The sequence below is a fragment of the Oncorhynchus mykiss genome, chromosome 17, assembly GCF_057628025.1.
Source record: "Oncorhynchus mykiss isolate SJ-2025 chromosome 17, ASM5762802v1, whole genome shotgun sequence".
NCBI lineage: Eukaryota > Metazoa > Chordata > Actinopteri > Salmoniformes > Salmonidae > Oncorhynchus > Oncorhynchus mykiss.
Window position 1 is genome coordinate 69,130,591 of NC_143038.1, and position 19,410 is coordinate 69,150,000.

Here is a 19,410-nt window from a genome sequence, read left to right on the forward strand (position 1 = left end):
TTCACATGTCACATCTCAGCCACGACTGGGGACCTCTTAACTAGAACATAAGAGCTAAATTAGGGCCGACCACGGCACCCGATGTACACTCCCTTCAGCTTCACTTAACTTAAAGAGGCACAATAAATAACAGAGGTACAACTAAGATGAAGGCTACTGCTGACAATTGACAACTCTACATAAGAAATGGTGTTGATGATGATCATGATGATGACGAGAGGCTTCTGTGGTCTCTTACAGCGGCCCCAACTCTTCTGTTTTGTAAATGGTAGGGCTATCTCTCTACTCTCCCTTCTCTCCCCGCTCTCTCCCTCCATCTCCCTTCTACCCTCTACCTCTCCCCCTTCTACCCCCCTCTCTCTGCAGGTGATTTTAAAAGGCAGGCATATGTGGTGTGGTGGTGTGGTGATGGATAGGGGGCCCCCAGGAGGAGAGCCTGGCAGGGCATGACAAACCCTGCTATAATGCCCCCTTTATCGGTTCCTGCAAAGTGTTCATTTTCTCCTCTGCCATTAGGCCTGTGATACCTCAATGGTAATTGCAGTGTAATAAATACCCTCTTTGTCTACCCCCTGTGCCCCTGACAACAGAGGCACCGTATATGAGAGCATTTTTTCATTTTCCATGGCTTTCCATGCCTTAGCTCCTGCAATATATTTATCTTCTTGCTTATTCATTTGGAGCGTGCTTCGTTGGCTGCACAGTAATGTATAGCTGTATCTGTCACATAGCTTATTGCGTGGGATGAGTGTATTGCCTGGAATATTCTCAAATTGATTCCTTTTCAGACATTATCATCTACGGGGGGGGGGGGGGGATTCATCACACAAGCACATTGAGATGCTCCGGTATCCATCCATTGAAGGAAGGATGGTGTGTGTGTGCGTGTGTTTAGGCTTTGTGAGTGAATTTAAATGCCAGGCATGTGCTAGCTACACCACACGAGGCCAGACTATAGCTAGACAAGGCAGGGTTCAGGCATCTTGACCTGGCCTTGGCTTCAGCGTGTGTGTGCCTGTCAAGGGGAAACTAGTACTGGGAAGCCCTCCTCCACCACATCTTCACCTCTACCAGGCTGGCCCCAGTACAGAAGAGGCCCCTGCCAGGTTGGCACCATGTACTGTAGGGCACCATACACCTAGGCCTTGCCAACTCATACAGGTTGGGGTCTGATCTGGAGCCCAGTGCTCTCGTTCTGCCTCTCTTCTCCTCTCCTCCGACCCCCCCCCCCCCCCCCTTCCTCCCCTCACTATCCATAGTGTCTGATAGTAAATGACCTGAGGTGTGCCCCCCACCCCACCCCATGGTGGAAGCCCGGTGAGAGTGGTGAGGAGTGGTGAGAGGTGTCCAGATCAGTCCACGTAGATGGATGGATCGGAAGACATCTAATTTAACAACCAACACGGCCCACCAGCAGAGAGACAGAACAGATGGGCCTCATCTTGTAGAAGAAGTAGACCAGGCCTCCCCAAAAGGACCCACAGCACTGGCAGGGAGAGACTTGGGTAAGGGGAGGTGGGGGAGGCAGGAGGGGAGGCAGAGGGGAAGGGGAGAGTAGAGGAGAGATGAGGGCAGGCAGGCAGGGGGGAAGGGGAGAGACGAGGGCAGGCAGGCAGGCAGGGGGGAAGGGGAGAGGAGAGGAGAGGGCAGGCAGGCAGGGGGAAAGGGGACAGACGAGGGCAGGCAGGGGGGAAGGGGGGAAGGGGGGAGAAGAGGGCAGGCAGGCAGGGGGCAGTGGAGAGATGAGGGCAGGCAGGCAGGGGGGAAGGGGAGAGATGAGGGCAGGCAGGCAGGGGGAAAGGGGGGAGACGAGGGCAGGCAGGGGGGAAGGGGGGAAGGGGGGAAGGGGGGAGGAGAGGGCAGGCAGGCAGGGGGCAGGGGAGCGATGTGGGCAGGCAGGTAGGGGGGAAGGGGAGAAGAGAGGAGAGGAGAGATGAGGGCAGGCAGGCAGGGGGGAAGGGGAGAGATGAGGGCAGGCAGGCAGGGGGAAGGGGAAAGATGAGGGCAGGCAGGCAGGGGGCAGTGGAGAGATGAGGGCAGGCAGGCAGGGGGGAAGGGGAGAGATGAGGGCAGGCAGGCAGGGGGAAAGGGGGGAGACGAGGGCAGGCAGGGGGGAAGGGGGGAAGGGGGGAAGGGGGGAGGAGAGGGCAGGCAGGCAGGGGGCAGGGGAGCGATGTGGGCAGGCAGGTAGGGGGGAAGGGGAGAAGAGAGGAGAGGAGAGATGAGGGCAGGCAGGCAGGGGGGAAGGGGAGAGATGAGGGCAGGCAGGCAGGGGGAAGGGGAAAGATGAGGGCAGGCAGGCAGGCAGGGGGGAAGGGGAGAGACGAGGGCAGGCAGGCAGGCCAGGATATCAAATCAAAACAAATCAAATTCTATTAGTCACATGCGCCGACTACAACAGGTGTAAACCTTACAGTGAAATGCTTACTTACAAGCCCTTAACCAACAATGCAGTTGAAAAAAAATATGAGTAAGAATAAGAAATAAGTAAGAAGTAATTAAAAAGCAGCAGTAAAATAATAATAGTGAGACTATACACAGGGGGGTACCGGTACAGAGTCAATGTGCGTGGGCACCAGTTAGTCGAGGTAATTGAGGTACTATGTACATGTAGGTAGAGTTATTAAAGTGACTATGCACATGTAGGTAGAGTTATTAAAGTGACTATGTACATGTAGGTAGAGTTATTAAAGTGACTATGTACATGTAGGTAGAGTTATTAAAGTGACTATGTACATGTAGGTAGAGTTATTAAAGTGACTATGTACAGATACAACAGAGAGTAGCAGCAGTGTAAACGGGGGGGGGGGGGGAATGTAAATAGTCTGAGTTGCCATTTGATTAGGTGTTGAGGAGTCTTATGGCTTGGGGGGGTAGAAGCTGTTAAGAAGCCTCTTGGACCTAGACTTGGTGCTCCGGTACCGCTTGCCGTGTGGTAGCAGAGAGAACAGTCTATGACTAGGGTGGCTGGAGTCTTTGACAGTTTTTTGGGTCTTCCTCTGACACCGCCTGGTATAGAGGTTTTGGACGGCAGGAAGCTTTGCCCCAGTAATGTACTGAGTCGTACGCACTACCCTCTGTAGTGCCTTGTGGTCGGAAGCCGAGCAGTTGCCATACCAGGCAGTGATGCAACCCCCTTGCTCTCAATGGTGCAGCTGTAGAACCTTTTAAGGAGCTTAGGACCCATGCTAAATCTTTTCAGTCTCCTGAGGGGGAATAGGTTTTGTCATGCCCTTTCCACGACTGTCTTGGTGTGTTTGGACCATGTTAGTTTGTTGGTGATGTGGACGCCAAGGAACTAGAAGCTCTCAACCTGCTCCACTACAGCCCCGTCGAAGAGAATGGGGGTATGCTCAGTCCTCTTTTTCCTGCAATCCACAATCATCTAATTTGTCTTTATCACGTTGAGGGAGAGGTGGTTGTCCTGGCACCACACGGCCAGGTCTCTGACCTCCTCCCTATAGGCTGTCTCGTCGTTGTCGGTGATAAGGTCTACCACTGTTGTGTATATGGCAAACATAATGATGGTATTGGAGTCATGCCTGGCCGTGCAGTCATGATTGAACAGGGAGCACAGGAGGGGACTGAGCACGCACCCCTGAGGGGCCCCTGTGTTGAGGATCCGCGTGTCAGATGTGTTGTTACCTACCCTTACCACCTGGGGGAGGCCCGTCAGGAAGTACAGGATCCAGTTGCAGAGGGAGGTGTTTAATCCCAGGGTCCTTAGCTTATTGATGAGCTTTGAGGGTACTATGGTGTTGAACGCTGAGCTGTAGTCAATGAATAGCATTCTCACATAGGTGCTCCTTTTTGTCCAGGTGGGAAAGGGCAGTGTGGAGTAAAATAGTGTTTGAATCATCTGTGGATCTGTTAGGGCGGTATGAACATTGGAGTAGGTCTAGGGTTTCTGGGATAATGGTGTTGATGTGAGTCTTGACCAGCCTTTCAAAGCGAGGACTGTGAAGCAACACAAACATGTGTCACTGGGCAGCTCTCGGCTGTGCTTCCCTTTGTAGTCTGTAATGGTTTGCAAGCCTTGCCACATCTGACGAGCGTCAGAGCCGGCGTCTCCTCTCCCCTTTCCCCCTGCCTGCCCTCATCTCTCTTCTCCCCTTCCCTCCTTCCTGCCCTCATCTCTCCTCTCCCTTTCCCCCTGCCTGCCTGCCCTCATCTCTCCTCTCCCTTTCCCCCCTTCCTGCCCTCATCTCTCTTCTCCCCTTCCCACCTTCCTGCCCTCATCTCTCCTTACCCCTTCCCCCCTGCCTGCCCCCATCTCTCCTCTCCCCTTCCCCCCTGCCTGCCCTCATCTCTCCTTTCCCCTTCCCTCCTGCCTGCCCTCATCTCTCCTCTCCCCTTCCCCCCTGCCTGCCCTCATCTCTCCTCTCGCCTTCCCCCCTGCCTGCCTGCCCTCATCTCTCCTCTCCCCTTCCCCCCTGCCTGCCTGCCCTCATCTCTCCTTTCCCCGTCCCCCTGCCTGCCCTTGTCTCTCCTCTCCCCTTCCCCCTGCCTGCCCTTGTCTCTCCTCTCCCCTTCCCCCCTGCCTGCCCTCATCTCTCCTCTCCCCTTCCCCCCTGCCTGCCTGCCCTCATCTCTCCTCTCCCCTTCCCCCTGCCTGCCCTCATCTCTCCTCTCCCCTTCCCCCTGCCTGCCCTCACCTCTCCTCTTCCCTTCCCCCTGCCTGCCTGCCCTCATCTCTCCTCTCCCCTTCCCCCCTGCCTGCCCTCATCTCTCCTTTCCCCTTCCCCCCTGCTTGCCCTCATCTCTCCTCTCCCCTTCCCCCTGCCTGCCTTCATCTCTCCTCTCCCCTTCCCCCTGCCTGCCTGCCCTCATCTCTCCTCTGCCCTTCCCCCTGCCCGCCCTCATCCCTCCTCTCCCTTTCCCCCCTGCCTGCCCTCATCTCTCCTCTCCCCTTCCTCCCTCTCCCCTTCCCCATAAGATGGCGCCAGAGAACAAGGCTGATGTTTTACGTATTTCTAACCAATTGTGTTGTTTGTTCGTTTCTTTGCGTTGTTTGTAACTTATTTGTTAACTTATTTTGTACGTAATGTTGCTGCTACCGTCTCTTATGACCGAAAATAACTTCTGGGCATCAGAACTGTGATTACTCACCACGGACTGGCAGAATCCTTTTTTTCCTTTAACGAGGCCAACGAGCCCGACGTGAATGACATACTGCTTTCCTGGGAACAGGCCCAGATCCCCGTCATTTGCGTGAAGAGAAGGCGAAAGAAAAAGGATCCGGAGGGTGCGTTGCCTTCTGAGAATTCGTAGGCGATCGAATAAACCCACACTTCCTTCCATTCTGCTAGCAAACGTGCAATCTTTGGAAAATGAAATCGATGACCTAAGATTAAACTACCAATGGGACATTAAAAACTGTAATATCTTGTGCTTCACGGAGTCCTGGCTGAACGACGACATTATCAACATACAGCTGGCTGGTTATATGCTGTATCGGCAGGACAGAACAGCGGCGTCTGGTAAGACAACGGGCGGCGGACTGCATCTTTTTGTAAAGAACAGCTGGTGCACGATATCTAAGGAAGTCTCAAGGTTTTGCTCGCCTGAGGTAGATTATCTCATGATAAGCTGTAGACCACATTATCTACCTAGAGAGTTTTCATCTGTATTTTTCATAGCTGTCTACATACCACCACAGACCGATGCTGGCACTAAGACCGCATTGAATGAGCTGTATTCCACCACAAGCAAACAGGAAAACGCTAATCCAGAGGCGGCGCTCCTAGTAGCCAGGGACTTCAATGCAGGGAAACTTGAATCTGTCTTACCAAATTTCTATCAGCATGTTAAATGTGCAACCAGAGGGGAAAAAACTCTGGACCACCTTTACTCCACACACAGAGAAGCATACAAAGCTCTCCCTCGCCCTCCATTTGGAAAATCTGACCATAATCTGATTCCTGCTTACAAACAAAAATTAAAGCAGGAAGCACCAGTGACTCGATCAAGAAAAACGTGGTCAGATGAAGCAGATGCTAAACTACAGGACTGTTTTGTAGCACAGACTGGAATATGTTCCGGGATTCCTCCGATGGCATTGAGGAGTACACCACATCAGTCATTGGCTTCATCAATAAGTGCATCGATGACGTCGCCCTCACAGTGACCGTACGTACATACCCCAACCAGAAGCCATGGATTACAGGCAACATCCGCACTGAGCTAAAGGCTAAAGCTGCCACATTCAAGGAGCGGGACCCTAACCCAGAAGCTTATAAGCAATTCCGCTATGCCCTCCGACGAACCATCAAACAGGCAAAGCGTCAATACAGGACTAAGATCAAACCGTACTACACCGGCCAGAAGCCATACAGAGGAGAGATGAGGGCAGGCAGGGGGAAGGGGAGATGAGAGGAGAGGCCTAACCAGATGACTGGTAAATGTTGGATGTGATACAGTTCCATAGGAAATGTTGTGCACAGCAGTATATGGATTATTGATGGTTATTGTGTGTGCTGTCCGTCTCATGTACTCTGATACTCCAGAGAATTACAGGCATCTGAATATGTAGAACATAATGGAGATATCGTTTGAATAAATAAATTCACAATTACATTCCCGACAAGACTGTAAATGGTTGGTTCAAATACTGTATATACTGTACAAGAAACAATACGTTTCTGCTTGCTACACTACAATTAGATGAGGCGGTGTGTGTCTGACCAGTCTGAGGCAGGTCTTGAGCTCGATAAATAGAACATACCGTTGGGTCTGAAATTATTAATAACCTCCTGCTTGTATTTTGGACAATGGAAAAGAAGATGCCAGAAAGTATTCGGGACTATGGAACAGGGTGTTCTGTACTCGTTGTCAGAAAGTATTCAGGACTATGGAACAAGGTGTTCTGTACTCGTTGCCAGAAAGTACTCAGGACTATGGAACAAGGTGTTCTGTACTCGTTGTCAGAGAGTATTCAGGACTATGGAACAAGGTGTTCTGTACTCGTTGCCAGAGAGTACTCAGGACTATGGAACAAGGTGTCCTGTACTCGCTGTACTCGTTGTCAGAGAGTATTCAGGACTATGGAACAAGGTGCTCTGTACTCGTTGCCAGAAAGTATTCAGGACTATGGAACAAGGTGTTCTGTACTCGTTGTCAGAAAGTATTCTGGACTATGGAACAAGGTGCTCTGTACTCGTTGTCAGAAAGTATTCAGGACTATGGAACAAGGTGTTCTGTACTCGTTGTCAGAAAGTATTCAGGACTATGGAACAAGGTGTTCTGTACTCGTTGTCAGAAAGGGCTTTGGTAGACAGCAGTGACTAATGTAAATACAGTACATTGTCCTCACCTAAATGTGGATACTTGTGGATGTGGATACTAATTGTCTAGAAATGAATTGTGATTGGGAAATTAATAATTGTTTTACCTACGTGTGCTAGCCAAACAAACTGTCTGAATATCTGTGCCATTTCCTGGTGGCTGTGGTTTGATCTGGCCAAGGGAAGTGAATGCTGTTTCAGAGTGAACAAACCAGCTATGATAGATACACACTAGGCATAAATAAATAGATACTTACTGGTTTGGTGTACCAATAATGTGATTGCTTTTCTCATCACGATGCAACAGATTACACAAGAGATTATGGGTTGGTTAACATAGAATTTGTCAGATTAGGAGATAGGGGGACCGATTTGTAGATCGTTCTAGGTTTTGAAAATGGGTCGGGTGACACACACAAATGTTGCCATATCACCTGGCAACAATCACCTGGCAACAATCACCTGGCAACAATCACCTGGCAACAATCACCTGGCAATGAGTGGAACACTTCTACTCAATCTGCTCGCTCTATCATCTGACAGGAAATGGACTGAGCACGTGCTTCAGACGTATACTCTCTGTCACAGATTAAAAAAAATTAAAACAGTACAAATAGTATTTATTGAACCTATCTTTTTAGTTCCTCAAAAAAGAGAGCATCTTGACTGGCTGCATCACCACTTGGTATGGCACCTGCTCGGCATCTGACCACAAGGCGCTACAGAGGGTTGTGTGTTCGGCCCAGTACATCACCATGGCATCCAGGACCTATGTAACAGGCGGTGTCAGAGGACGGCCCTAAATATTGTGAAAGACTCCATCCACTCAAATCATAGACTCTTCTCTCTGCCACCGCACGGCAAGAGGTAATAGAGTGCTAAGTCTGGGAACAAAAGGCTCCTTAGCCTAGTGGTTAGAGCGGTGGACTAGTAACTGGAAGGTTGCAAGTTCAAATCCCCAAGCTGTCGTTCTGCCCCTGAACAAGGCAGTTAACCCACTGTTCCTAGGCCGTCATTGAAAATAAGAATTTGTTCTTAACTGACTTGCCAAGTTAAATCAAGGTTACATTTTTTTTTAAAAACAGCTTCCACCCTCAAGCTGTAAGACGGCTAAATAGTTAACCAAATAGCTATGAGGACCATTGACCCTTCTTGATTCTATGCACACACTGGACTGTACCCACACACTGGACTGTACCCACACACTGGACTGTACCCACACACTGGACTGTACCCACACACTGGACTGTACCCGCACACTGGACTGTACCCACACACTGGACTGTACCCACACACTGGACTGTACCCGCACACTGGACTGTACCCGCACACTGGACTGTACCCACACACTGAACTGTACCCACACACTAGACTGTACCCACACACTGGACTGTACCCACACACTGGACTGTACCCTCACACTGAACTGTACCCACACACTAGACTGTACCCACACACTAGACTGTACCCTCACACTGGACTGTACCCACACACTGGACTGTACCCGCACACTGGACTGTACCCGCACACTGGACTGTACCCGCACACTGGACTGTACCCGCACACTGGACTGTACCCACACACTGAACTGTACCCGCACACTGGACTGTACCCGCACACTGGACTGTACCCACACACTGGACTGTACCCACACACATGTATATAGCCAAGCTATCATTGACTTGATACTGGTACCACAGTAAAACCGACTATCCTACCGATCCTCGACTTTGGCGATATCATCTACAAAATAGCTTCCAATACTCTACTCAGCCAACTGGATGCAGTTTATCACAGTGCCATCCGTTTTGTTACTAAAGCACCTCATACCACCCACCACTGCGACCTGTATGCTCTAGTCGGCTGGCCCTCGCTACATATTCGTCGCCAGACCCACTGGCTCCAGGTCATCTATAAGTCTATGCTAGGTAAAGCTCCGCCTTATCTCAGTTCACTGGTCACGATGGCATCACCCACCCGTAGCACGTGCTCCAGCAGGTGTATCTCACTGATCATCCCTAAAGCCAACACCTCATTTGGCCGCCTTACCTTCCACTTCTCTGCTGCCTGTGACTGGAACGAATTGCAAAAATCTCTGAAGTTGGAGACTTTTATCTCCCTCACCAACTTTAAACATCTGCTATCTGAGCAGCTAACCGATCGCTGCAGCTGTACATAGTCCATCGGTATATAGCCCACCCAATCTACCTACCTCATCCCCATACTGTTTTTATTTATTTACTTTTCTGCTCTTTTGCACACCAGTATCTCTACCTGCACATGACCATCGGATCATTTATCACTCCAGTGTTAATCTGCTAAATGTTAATTATTCACTCCTATGGTCATTGACTTGATACTGGTACCTCATGTATATAGCCAAGCTATCATTGACTTGGTACTGGTACCCCATGTATATAGCCAAGCTATCATTGACTTGGTACTGGTACCTCATGTATATAGCCAAGCTATCATTGACCTGATACTGGTACCTCATGTATATAGCCAAGCTATCATTGACTTGGTACTGGTACCCCATGTATATAGCCAAGCTATCATTGACTTGGTACTGGTACCTCATGTATATAGCCAAGCTATCATTGACTTGGTACTGGTACCCCATGTATATAGCCAAGCTATCATTGACTTGGTACTGGTACCCCATGTATATAGCCAAGCTATCATTGACTTGGTACTGGTACCCCATGTATATAGCCAAGCAATCATTGTCTTGGTACTGGTACCTCATGTATATAGCCAAGCTATTATTGACTTGATACTGGTACCTCAGTTATATAGCCAAGCTATCATTGACCTGATACTGGTACCTCATGTATATAGCCAAGCTATCATTGACCTGATACTGGTACCTCATGTATATAGCCAAGCTATCATTGACTTGGTACTGGTACCTCATGTATATAGCCAAGCTATCATTGACTTGGTACTGGTACCTCATGTATATAGCCAAGCTATCATTGACCTGATACTGGTACCTCATGTATATAGCCAAGCTATCATTGACTTGGTACTGGTACCTCATGTATATAGCCAAGCTATCATTGACTTGATACTGGTACCCCATGTATATAGCCAAGCTATCATTGACTTGGTACTGGTACCCCATGTATATAGCCAAGCTATTATTGACTTGATACTGGTACCTCATGTATATAGCCAAGCTATTATTGACTTGATACTGGTACCTCATGTATATAGCCAAGCTATCATTGACTTGGTACTGGTACCCCATGTATATAGCCAAGCTATCATTGACTTGGTACTGGTACCCCATGTATATAGCCAAGCTATCATTGACTTGGTACTGGTACCCCATGTATATAGCCAAGCTATCATTGACTTGGTACTGGTACCCCATGTATATAGTCAAGCTATCATTGACTTGGTACTGGTACCCCATGTATATAGCCAAGCTATCATTGACTTGATACTGGTACCCCATGTATATAGCCAAGCTATTATTGACTTGATACTGGTACCTCATGTATATAGCCAAGCTATTATTGACTTGATACTGGTACCTCATGTATATAGCCAAGCTATCATTGACTTGGTACTGGTACCCCATGTATATAGTCAAGCTATCATTGACTTGGTACTGGTACCCCATGTATATAGCCAAGCTATCATTGACTTGGTACTGGTACCCCATGTATATAGTCAAGCCATCATTGACTTGGTACTGGTACCCCATGTATATAGCCAAGCTATCATTGACTTGATACTGGTACCTCATGTATATAGTCAAGCTATCATTGACTTGGTACTGGTACCTCATGTATATGGCCAAGCTATCATTGCTCATTGTGTATATTTATTCCTCGTGTTACTATTATTTTTCTATTACTATTATTACTATTATTAAAAGATATATATTCTGCATTGTTGGGAAGGGCCTGTAAGTCAGCATTTCACTGTTGGTCTACATCAGCATGTGACCATCAAAATTAGATTTAATTTGATGACGATTCTATTTAGTTTAGTCACCTCTTTTGGGAGGGTGCCAAAGAGAGAGAAAAAACTGTTACAGAGATGCTAATCGAAGGATAATAAATGAATTTAAAAAACCCTGCAATTAAGGCTGTTCACTCCTTTTAATATCCCCGGGGTTCAGGAAGCTGGTTGTTTTATAAAGCTGATAAATAGATCAGGTGAGATGATACCTCGCTGAAAGAAAAATCAGGTCTTATTTCTGAATAGCATTGCTATTTAATTGTTTATCTGACTTGTGTAGTGTTAGATGTTATCTGCTATTTTATTATGTCATATTAGATGTGTACAATGAAAGGGTCATGAAATGGAATAATAATAATCATCATATTTTAATACTACACATAAAATATAAAAAAATATTTAATTCCAGCTTGGCCGATAAGGTTGAAGCTAAGGGCGAGTTTGAGGATGGGCTGATGGCCGATGGGCTGATGGCCGATGGGCTGATGGCCGATGGGCTGATGGCCGATGGGCTGATGGCCTGATGGCCTGATGGGCTGATGGCCTGATGGGCTGATGGCCGATGGGCTGATGGCCGATGGGCTGATGGCCTGATGGGCTGATGGCCGATGGGCTGATGGCCGATGGGCTGATGGCCGATGGGCTGTTTTACATCCACCATGAATAGTTTTTGATTATCACCCTTCAATGCTCAATGCTTTTGCAGTGCCTGGAGACGAAACACTTTCTCCTTCTCTCCTCTCATCGCTCGTTCACTCGATCCATTCTCTCCTCTCCTTTCCGTTCGCCTCCTCTCAGCTCTGGGTAGCCTAGTGGTTAGAGTGGAGGGGCGGCAGGGTAGCCTAGCGGTTAGAGTGGAGGGGCGGCAGGGTAGCCTAGTGGTTAGAGTGGAGGGGCGGCAGGGTAGCCTAGTGGTTAGAGTGGAGGGGCGGGCAGGGTAGCCTAGTGGTTAGAGTGGAGGGGCGGGCAGGGTAGCCTAGTGGTTAGAGCGTTGGACTAGTAACCGGATGGTTGCAAGTTCTAACCCCTGAGCTGACAAGGTACAAATCTGTCGTTCTGCCCCTGACCAGGCAGTTAACCCGCTGTTCCTAGGCCGTCATTGAAAATAAGAATTTGTCTGACTTGCCTGGTTAAATAAAGGTAAAATAAAATAAATAACTTACTCACAGAGCCACAGGCTAATAATAATACATCCATTTCACCTTATCAATTATTACATGTTCCCTGTACAGATAAAAGAGTATCGTTTCAAGGCACAGAATTACATTATGGTTGACACACTCCAACATTAACACAATTCAAGCCTTGCACTTCATTTGGAATCCGATGTAAGAGGAGGGTACAGGGAGCATTTAAGTAAGGATAAACGCCGACGTTCTGTACATTACCTTGGAAATAATAGACAACGCATGTTTTATTCATACTTTCTCATCTTCTGGATGCTAGAGATGCGACCCAGTTCTTCGTTTGATATTTATTATTATTTATGTCTTTACCCTTACTTGCTAGCTAGCCAGCTAGCTACGGCTAACACAGTCGCGACCTCTGCAGCCATAATAACAGCAATGTATCTGTTTTCTATTGATATAAATTTGGATAACAATGAGCTGATAATGACAATGAGCTGATAATAACAATGAGCTGATAATAACAATGAGCTGATAATGACAATGAGCTGATAATGACAATGAGCTGATAATGACAATGAGCTGATAATGACAATGAGCTGATAATAACAATGAGCTGATAATGACAATGAGCTGATAATGACAATGAGCTGATAATGATAATGAGCTGATAATGATAATGAGCTGATAATGACAATGAGCTGATAATGACAATGAGCTGATAATAACAATGAGCTGATAATGACAATGAGCTGATAATAACAATGAGCTGATAATGACAATGAGCTGATAATGACAATGAGCTGATGATAACAATGAGCTGATAATAACAATGAGCCGATAATGACAATGAGCTGATAATAACAATGAGCTGATAATGACAATGAGCTGATAATGACAATGAGCTGATAATGACAATGAGCCGATAATGACAATGAGCTGATAATGACAATGAGCTGATAATGACAATGAGCTGATAATGACAATGAGCTGATAATGACAATGAGCTGATAATAACAATGAGCTGATAATGACAATGAGCTGATAATAACAATGAGCTGATAATGACAATGAGCTGATAATGATAATGAGCTGATAATGATAATGAGCTGATAATGACAATGAGCTGATAATGACAATGAGCTGATAATAACAATGAGCTGATAATGACAATGAGCTGATAATAACAATGAGCTGATAATGACAATGAGCTGATAATGACAATGAGCTGATGATAACAATGAGCTGATTATAACAATGAGCCGATAATGACAATGAGCTGATAATAACAATGAGCTGATAATGATAATGAGCTGATAATGACAATGAGCTGATAATGACAATGAGCTGATAATAACAATGAGCCGATAATGACAATGAGCTGATAATAACAATGAGCTGATAATGACAATGAGCTGATAATGACAATGAGCTGATAATAACAATGAGCTGATAATGACAATGAGCTGATAATGACAATGAGCTGATAATGACAATGAGCTGATAATAACAATGAGCTGATAATAACAATGAGCTGATAATGACAATGAGCTGATAATGACAATGAGCTGATAATAACAATGAGCCGATAATGACAATGAGCTGATGATAACAATGTGCTGATAATGACAATGAGCTGATAATGACAATGAGCTGATGATAACAATGAGCTGATGATAACAATGAGCTGATAATAACAATGAGCTGATAATGACAATGAGCTGATAATAACAATGAGCTGATAATGACAATGAGCTGATAATGACTTATTAAGAAGTTTCCTTTCTCGTCAGGACACTCAACACTGCTCATTCCAGCTCATCACATTGCATATCAAACACTAGGCTAGAAGCTAGCTAAACCGTTTGTCGCTAGCAAACCTGGCAATATGACAACCAAGCAAAAAAATATATAATTTGTTGAAAATAGCTGGTGAAACTAAAGACACGTGGGAGGATTTGACAGCATAGCACCACTTGTGTCATGACTGCAACAGTAGGAACCAGAGAAATTCATGTTCATCACTCACCCCGTTAAGTCATCAGATGCTCAAAAAAAATGTCTCTGCAAAAAAAAAACATCTATGCTAGCTAGCTAAGCTTTTCCTCGTTGTAAAATGTATCCAATTTCAGTTTGTGTGGTTGTTGGTTTAGCTTTCTGTAACTTTGTAGCAAGTACAGTCTGCATGTGTAGCTGCATAATATTGGTCATGATTGCAAGGTGTCCCGTTATCTGGTTTTAATGTGCATTCTAGAATGCCCTTCTAACCAATCAGAAATTAGTATTCAACATTTCTGCAGTATAAATGAATAGTGAACTGTTTCAGTATGTATTCAAATCTTCTAAATAATTAAGTGTGTCATCTGTCACAATAGCTGGTGTAACCTCAATCCGCCAGATGACAGGATGTTTTTAGCACTCTGACATATCTGAGGAGGACACCACTGGAGGCTGGAGAGGGGAGGAATGGAGTCCATGTCTGGAATGGAGTCAATTTAATGGTATCAAACACGTGGTTTCCATGTGATCGATAACATTCCATTTACTCAATACCTGGCATTACTATGAGGCGTCCTCCCTTCAGCAGCCTCCACTGCAGTTCACATGTCTGTAAGCACACACACGCGCACACACACGCACACACTCACGCACGCACGCACACACACACACACACACACACACACGCACTCCTAGTCCTAACACTAAGGTTTGTCACAAGTGATTCTAATGTTGGATTCCAGACTAAAAAGAAAGACTAGTTTTAAGGATGCTTTTAAGTTGTTTTAAAAATAGCCAGAGAGCTACTGCTGTCATGGTAGGTGCTAAGCACGAGGTTGGATTGACTTTTTTCCTGATTCATGTTTTCATTTGATGATAAATAAACAAAATCAACAGAATTATTGCAATGTAATGCAGGCATAAAAAATAATGACATCAATTATAACAACAGTGTGATAAAGGAGAATAGAAAAAATAAAAAAATTAATGTGGGATATGGCATCTCAATATTCACACCTTAAATCAAATTAAATCAAATGTTATTTGTCACATGCACCAAATACAACAGGTGTAATAGACCTTACAGTGAAATGCTGAATACAACAGGTGTATTAGACCTTACAGTGAAATGCTGAATACAACAGGTGTAGGTAGACCTTACAGTGAAATGCTTACTTACAAGCCCTAAGCCAACAATGCAGTTTTAAGAAGATAGAGTTAAGAAAATATTTAATAAATAAACAAAAGTAAAAAATAAATAAATAAATATATATATATATATATATAGTCTATGACTTGGGTGACTGGAGCCTTTGACAATTTTGGTAGACCTCGCTTGCAAGCCGAAGAACACCATCCAAACCGTGAAGCACAGGGGTGGCAGCATCATGTTGTGGGGGTGCTTTGCTGCAGGAGGAACTGGTGCACTTCACAAAATAGATGGCATCATGAGGAAGGAAAATTATGTGGATATATTGAAGCAACATCTCAAGACATCAGTCAGGAAGTTAATGCTCGGTCGCAATGGGTCTTCCAAATGAACAATGACCCCAAGCATACTTCCAAAGTTGTGCCATGTCAAGGTATTGGAGTGGCCATCACAAAGCCCTGACCTCAATCCTATAGAAAATATGTATATAACTGAAAAAGCATGTGTGAGCAAGGAGGCCTACAAACATGACTCAGTTACACCAGCTCTGTCAGGAGGAATGGGCCAAAATTCACCCAACTTATTGTTGGAAGCTTGTAGACGGCTATCCGAAATGTTAGACCCAAGTTAAACACTTTAAAGGCAATGCTACCAAATACTAATTGAGAGTATGTAAACGTCTGACCCACTGGGAATGTGATGAAAGAAATAAAACCTGAAAGAAATCATTCTCGCTACTATTATTCTGTCATTTTACATTCTTAAAATAAAGTGGTGATCCTAACTGACCTAATACAAGGAATTTTACTAGGATTAAATGTCAGGAATTGTGAAAAACTGAGTTTAAATGTATTTGGCTAAGGTTTATGTAAACTTCCGACTTCAACTGTATACCTATTGATTCTTGAAGAATATAACTTATAAATGCCTCATGAGCTTAGTTCAACTGTCACACTCCATGAGAAGCCGAAATATAAACTTGTTTAACTCCAATGTTTGTAAACAAATTCTATATAGCCTCAAAACATGGTTAAAACTATCATTTTGATACCACGGATGATCTGTCCTTGCATCCATAGCTATGTCTATGTAATTGAGAATGATTACATTTTTCCAGGGCCATCCCTCAGCTTTTTACCGAGCCATGGGTGGGGAGCCTGCTTTGTTATTGTTTCAACTGCTGAATGCCTCTTTAATATTGTCATTTCAAAGGCATTCTTCTGTTTTACATTGTTGGTGTACTCTTCCGTATTGTGTTGTTTTCCTATCTCTATCTCTATATAGTAAAGTTGGTTTGTTTTACACTGTTGTCGGTGTACTCTTCAATGTCTATAGTTTATTTTTTACATGTTTTTGTTTGCGCTGCTTCTAAAAGCAAAAGTCGAATTGAAAACAGTTTTGGTATTGTTGAATTCTATTTTCATAATAGCGAGCTATGACTGATGGTTTGGTTAGCTAAAATAGCACGTCTGTTTGTTTAGTTACCAAGCCAACTACTGTAGCTATCTATAGTCAACTTGCTACCTACTTCAGTGGACGTCAAACACATTTCTACTATCAAATGAACACATGTATAGTGCCAAATGTGTTCAACTAAACCCTGGTATAAAAGGGTTATAATCAACTCGGGCCTCTATTCATTCTCTGGAAAATAATGCAACCGCATGGAAGTCAGTTCCACTCCGGCAGCACGTCGTGGAACACACCATCCACGTCGTTCCATATTCTCCATTGAACGGATAGCCCCTCGTTGATTATCACTTACATATTCCAAGAGTGTTCTCACAGAACATTCTATACCCCCCCCCCCCCCCCCACACACACACACACACAAGCAAACAGAGAGCGAGAGATGCACACACAGCTTTGTTTTCATGACATTTCTGGACTTTTTGGGGAGTAAAAATGTTTGACCATTATTTTCCCTAACCCTTAACCTGACCCGAAACGTAATAATAACCTTAGCCCCAAAAACCGTAAACCTAACCCTAAAGCTTCAACTAGCATTTGAACAAGTTCAGGACATGAAAAAAGTCCTGACATTTCAAAAAAGTTATTGTAAATTATTGGAACATTGGGGTCCTGAAAACAAACAAACACACACACACACACACACACACACGCACACGCACACGCACACAAACACACACACACACACACACACACACACACACACACACACACACACACACACACACACACACACTAGACACTAAGTACACCCCAACTATAATACATTCAGAAACTCTTTGCTTAGTATGGTGATGTTGAGATAAAACATAAAACAAGCTGAGGGCATGTTTAACTTCTGAAGAAAAAAATTACAAGGAAGTGGCTGCGAGCGCAAATAGATAAATAGATAACGGGCGGGATGCTTAAGTGGGGGGTAAGGGAAACGCTCAGACGGCATAATTGAGTCAGCAAGACGCGGGGCTAGCTATGAACTCATAAGAGACTCGAAATTGGAACGCAGGCAGGGCAGCGCTGAAAAAAACATGTGATGTGATACACTCACACTACACATGCCTCTATTCCCGAAAACATCAGCAACAACACCTTTTTCTACTGAACTGGTCAAATGACTATTCTCGGAGACATACTGCTTCATCATGAAATACAAGGAACATGTCAAGAACCTCGCAATAACTTGACAAAAGTTTGTTGAGCTAATACAAATAGAGACTGGTCTTCCATCACCACATGTCACAGGTGGAATGTCAAATAGGCCTAATGTATCGTATTCTCTAGTATATTTAGTTGGAGTTGAGTCCAATATTTATATTGTGTCTTACCAGAAAAATGGTATCGTGCTTTAGGAGTTCAATTCATTGTTGGAGGTTTTGGTTACTCTACAAATGAGTGACTAGCCTATGGGTTACGTTTTCTAAACACAACATTTATGTTATACAATAGGTTACGGTTGAGTAACTTTCCGTTTTCTCTTACCTTTCGTAGAACGCACTGGGCGAGGATCACAATGGTCCAAACGAGTACCTTCATCATCGCAGCACACCTTCCGTCGCGGACCACCCTGACACTACGAGTCTCCTTGGGTTGACATACACACAGCAGCAACGCTCGGCAGGGATCACAGCTTCACACAATCCAACACAAAGAGACGAGGCAGACACACAGAGAGAGAAAAAATAACCCCCCCCCCCCAAAAAAAAGTTTCGATGTAGGTATTTTTCTCTCCGTCTATTTCACCGTATTTTCGATACCGATAATTAGTTGAAGGTTTATATTTTCCGGTCCGTTTCGTTTCTGAGAGGCATATCCATAGTTTTGAACGAATATTGGAGGACAGAAGTCGGGAAGTTTGCGCGGGGACGCAAAGTCACCTTGCGGGAAGAGAACGTTAATCAGAATGAAGATCCCGAATCACGAGAGCATCTCCTGTACCACTCACAGCTGAGAGGATGGTTTAAGAGAAAATGTTTTTGTTCCTTCTCTCCCCCTCTCTCTCTCTCTCTCTCTCCCTCCCCCTCTCTTCCTATCTCTTCCCCTCTTTCCCTCCCTCCCTCCCTCCCTCGTTACTCCTCTATCTCTCTCCCTCCCCCTCTCTTCCTATCTCTCCCTCCCTCTCAGTCTCTCTCGCTCCCTCCCTCCCTCGTTACTCCTCCCCCGCCCTCCCTCCCTCCCTCGTTACTCCTCTCCCTCTCTCTCTCTCCCTATCTCTCCCTCCCTCTCCCTCTCTCCCTCCTTGTCTGCGCGTAAAGGCGAGCGCCTAGCACAATTTCCTGGCGCCTTCCAGACGGACCTCTTGACAAGACAGGTGCGGTTTCTTCTCCTCTCTCACCTCACCTGTGTTATCATCCCAACGCCAGTATCAATACTGATCCACTGTCTGTTTTGTACTCTTCATCTCTGAAAAACA

The 19,410-nt window shown here is 45.4% G+C and overlaps 1 protein-coding gene across 1 annotated transcript in view; it reads right to left on the reverse strand.

Moving 5' to 3' along the window:
* LOC110494775 (neurexophilin-2) overlaps nt 1-19,013 on the reverse strand; it is an 82,711-nt gene extending 63,698 nt beyond the window's left edge. Inside the window, exon 1 of the mRNA XM_021570105.3 lies at nt 18,480-19,013. Coding sequence (XP_021425780.1) covers nt 18,480-18,536 — 57 coding nt within the window. The 5' untranslated portion in view covers nt 18,537-19,013. The remainder of the gene's footprint in view (nt 1-18,479) is intronic.
* Nucleotides 19,014-19,410: the final 397 nt, after the last annotated feature.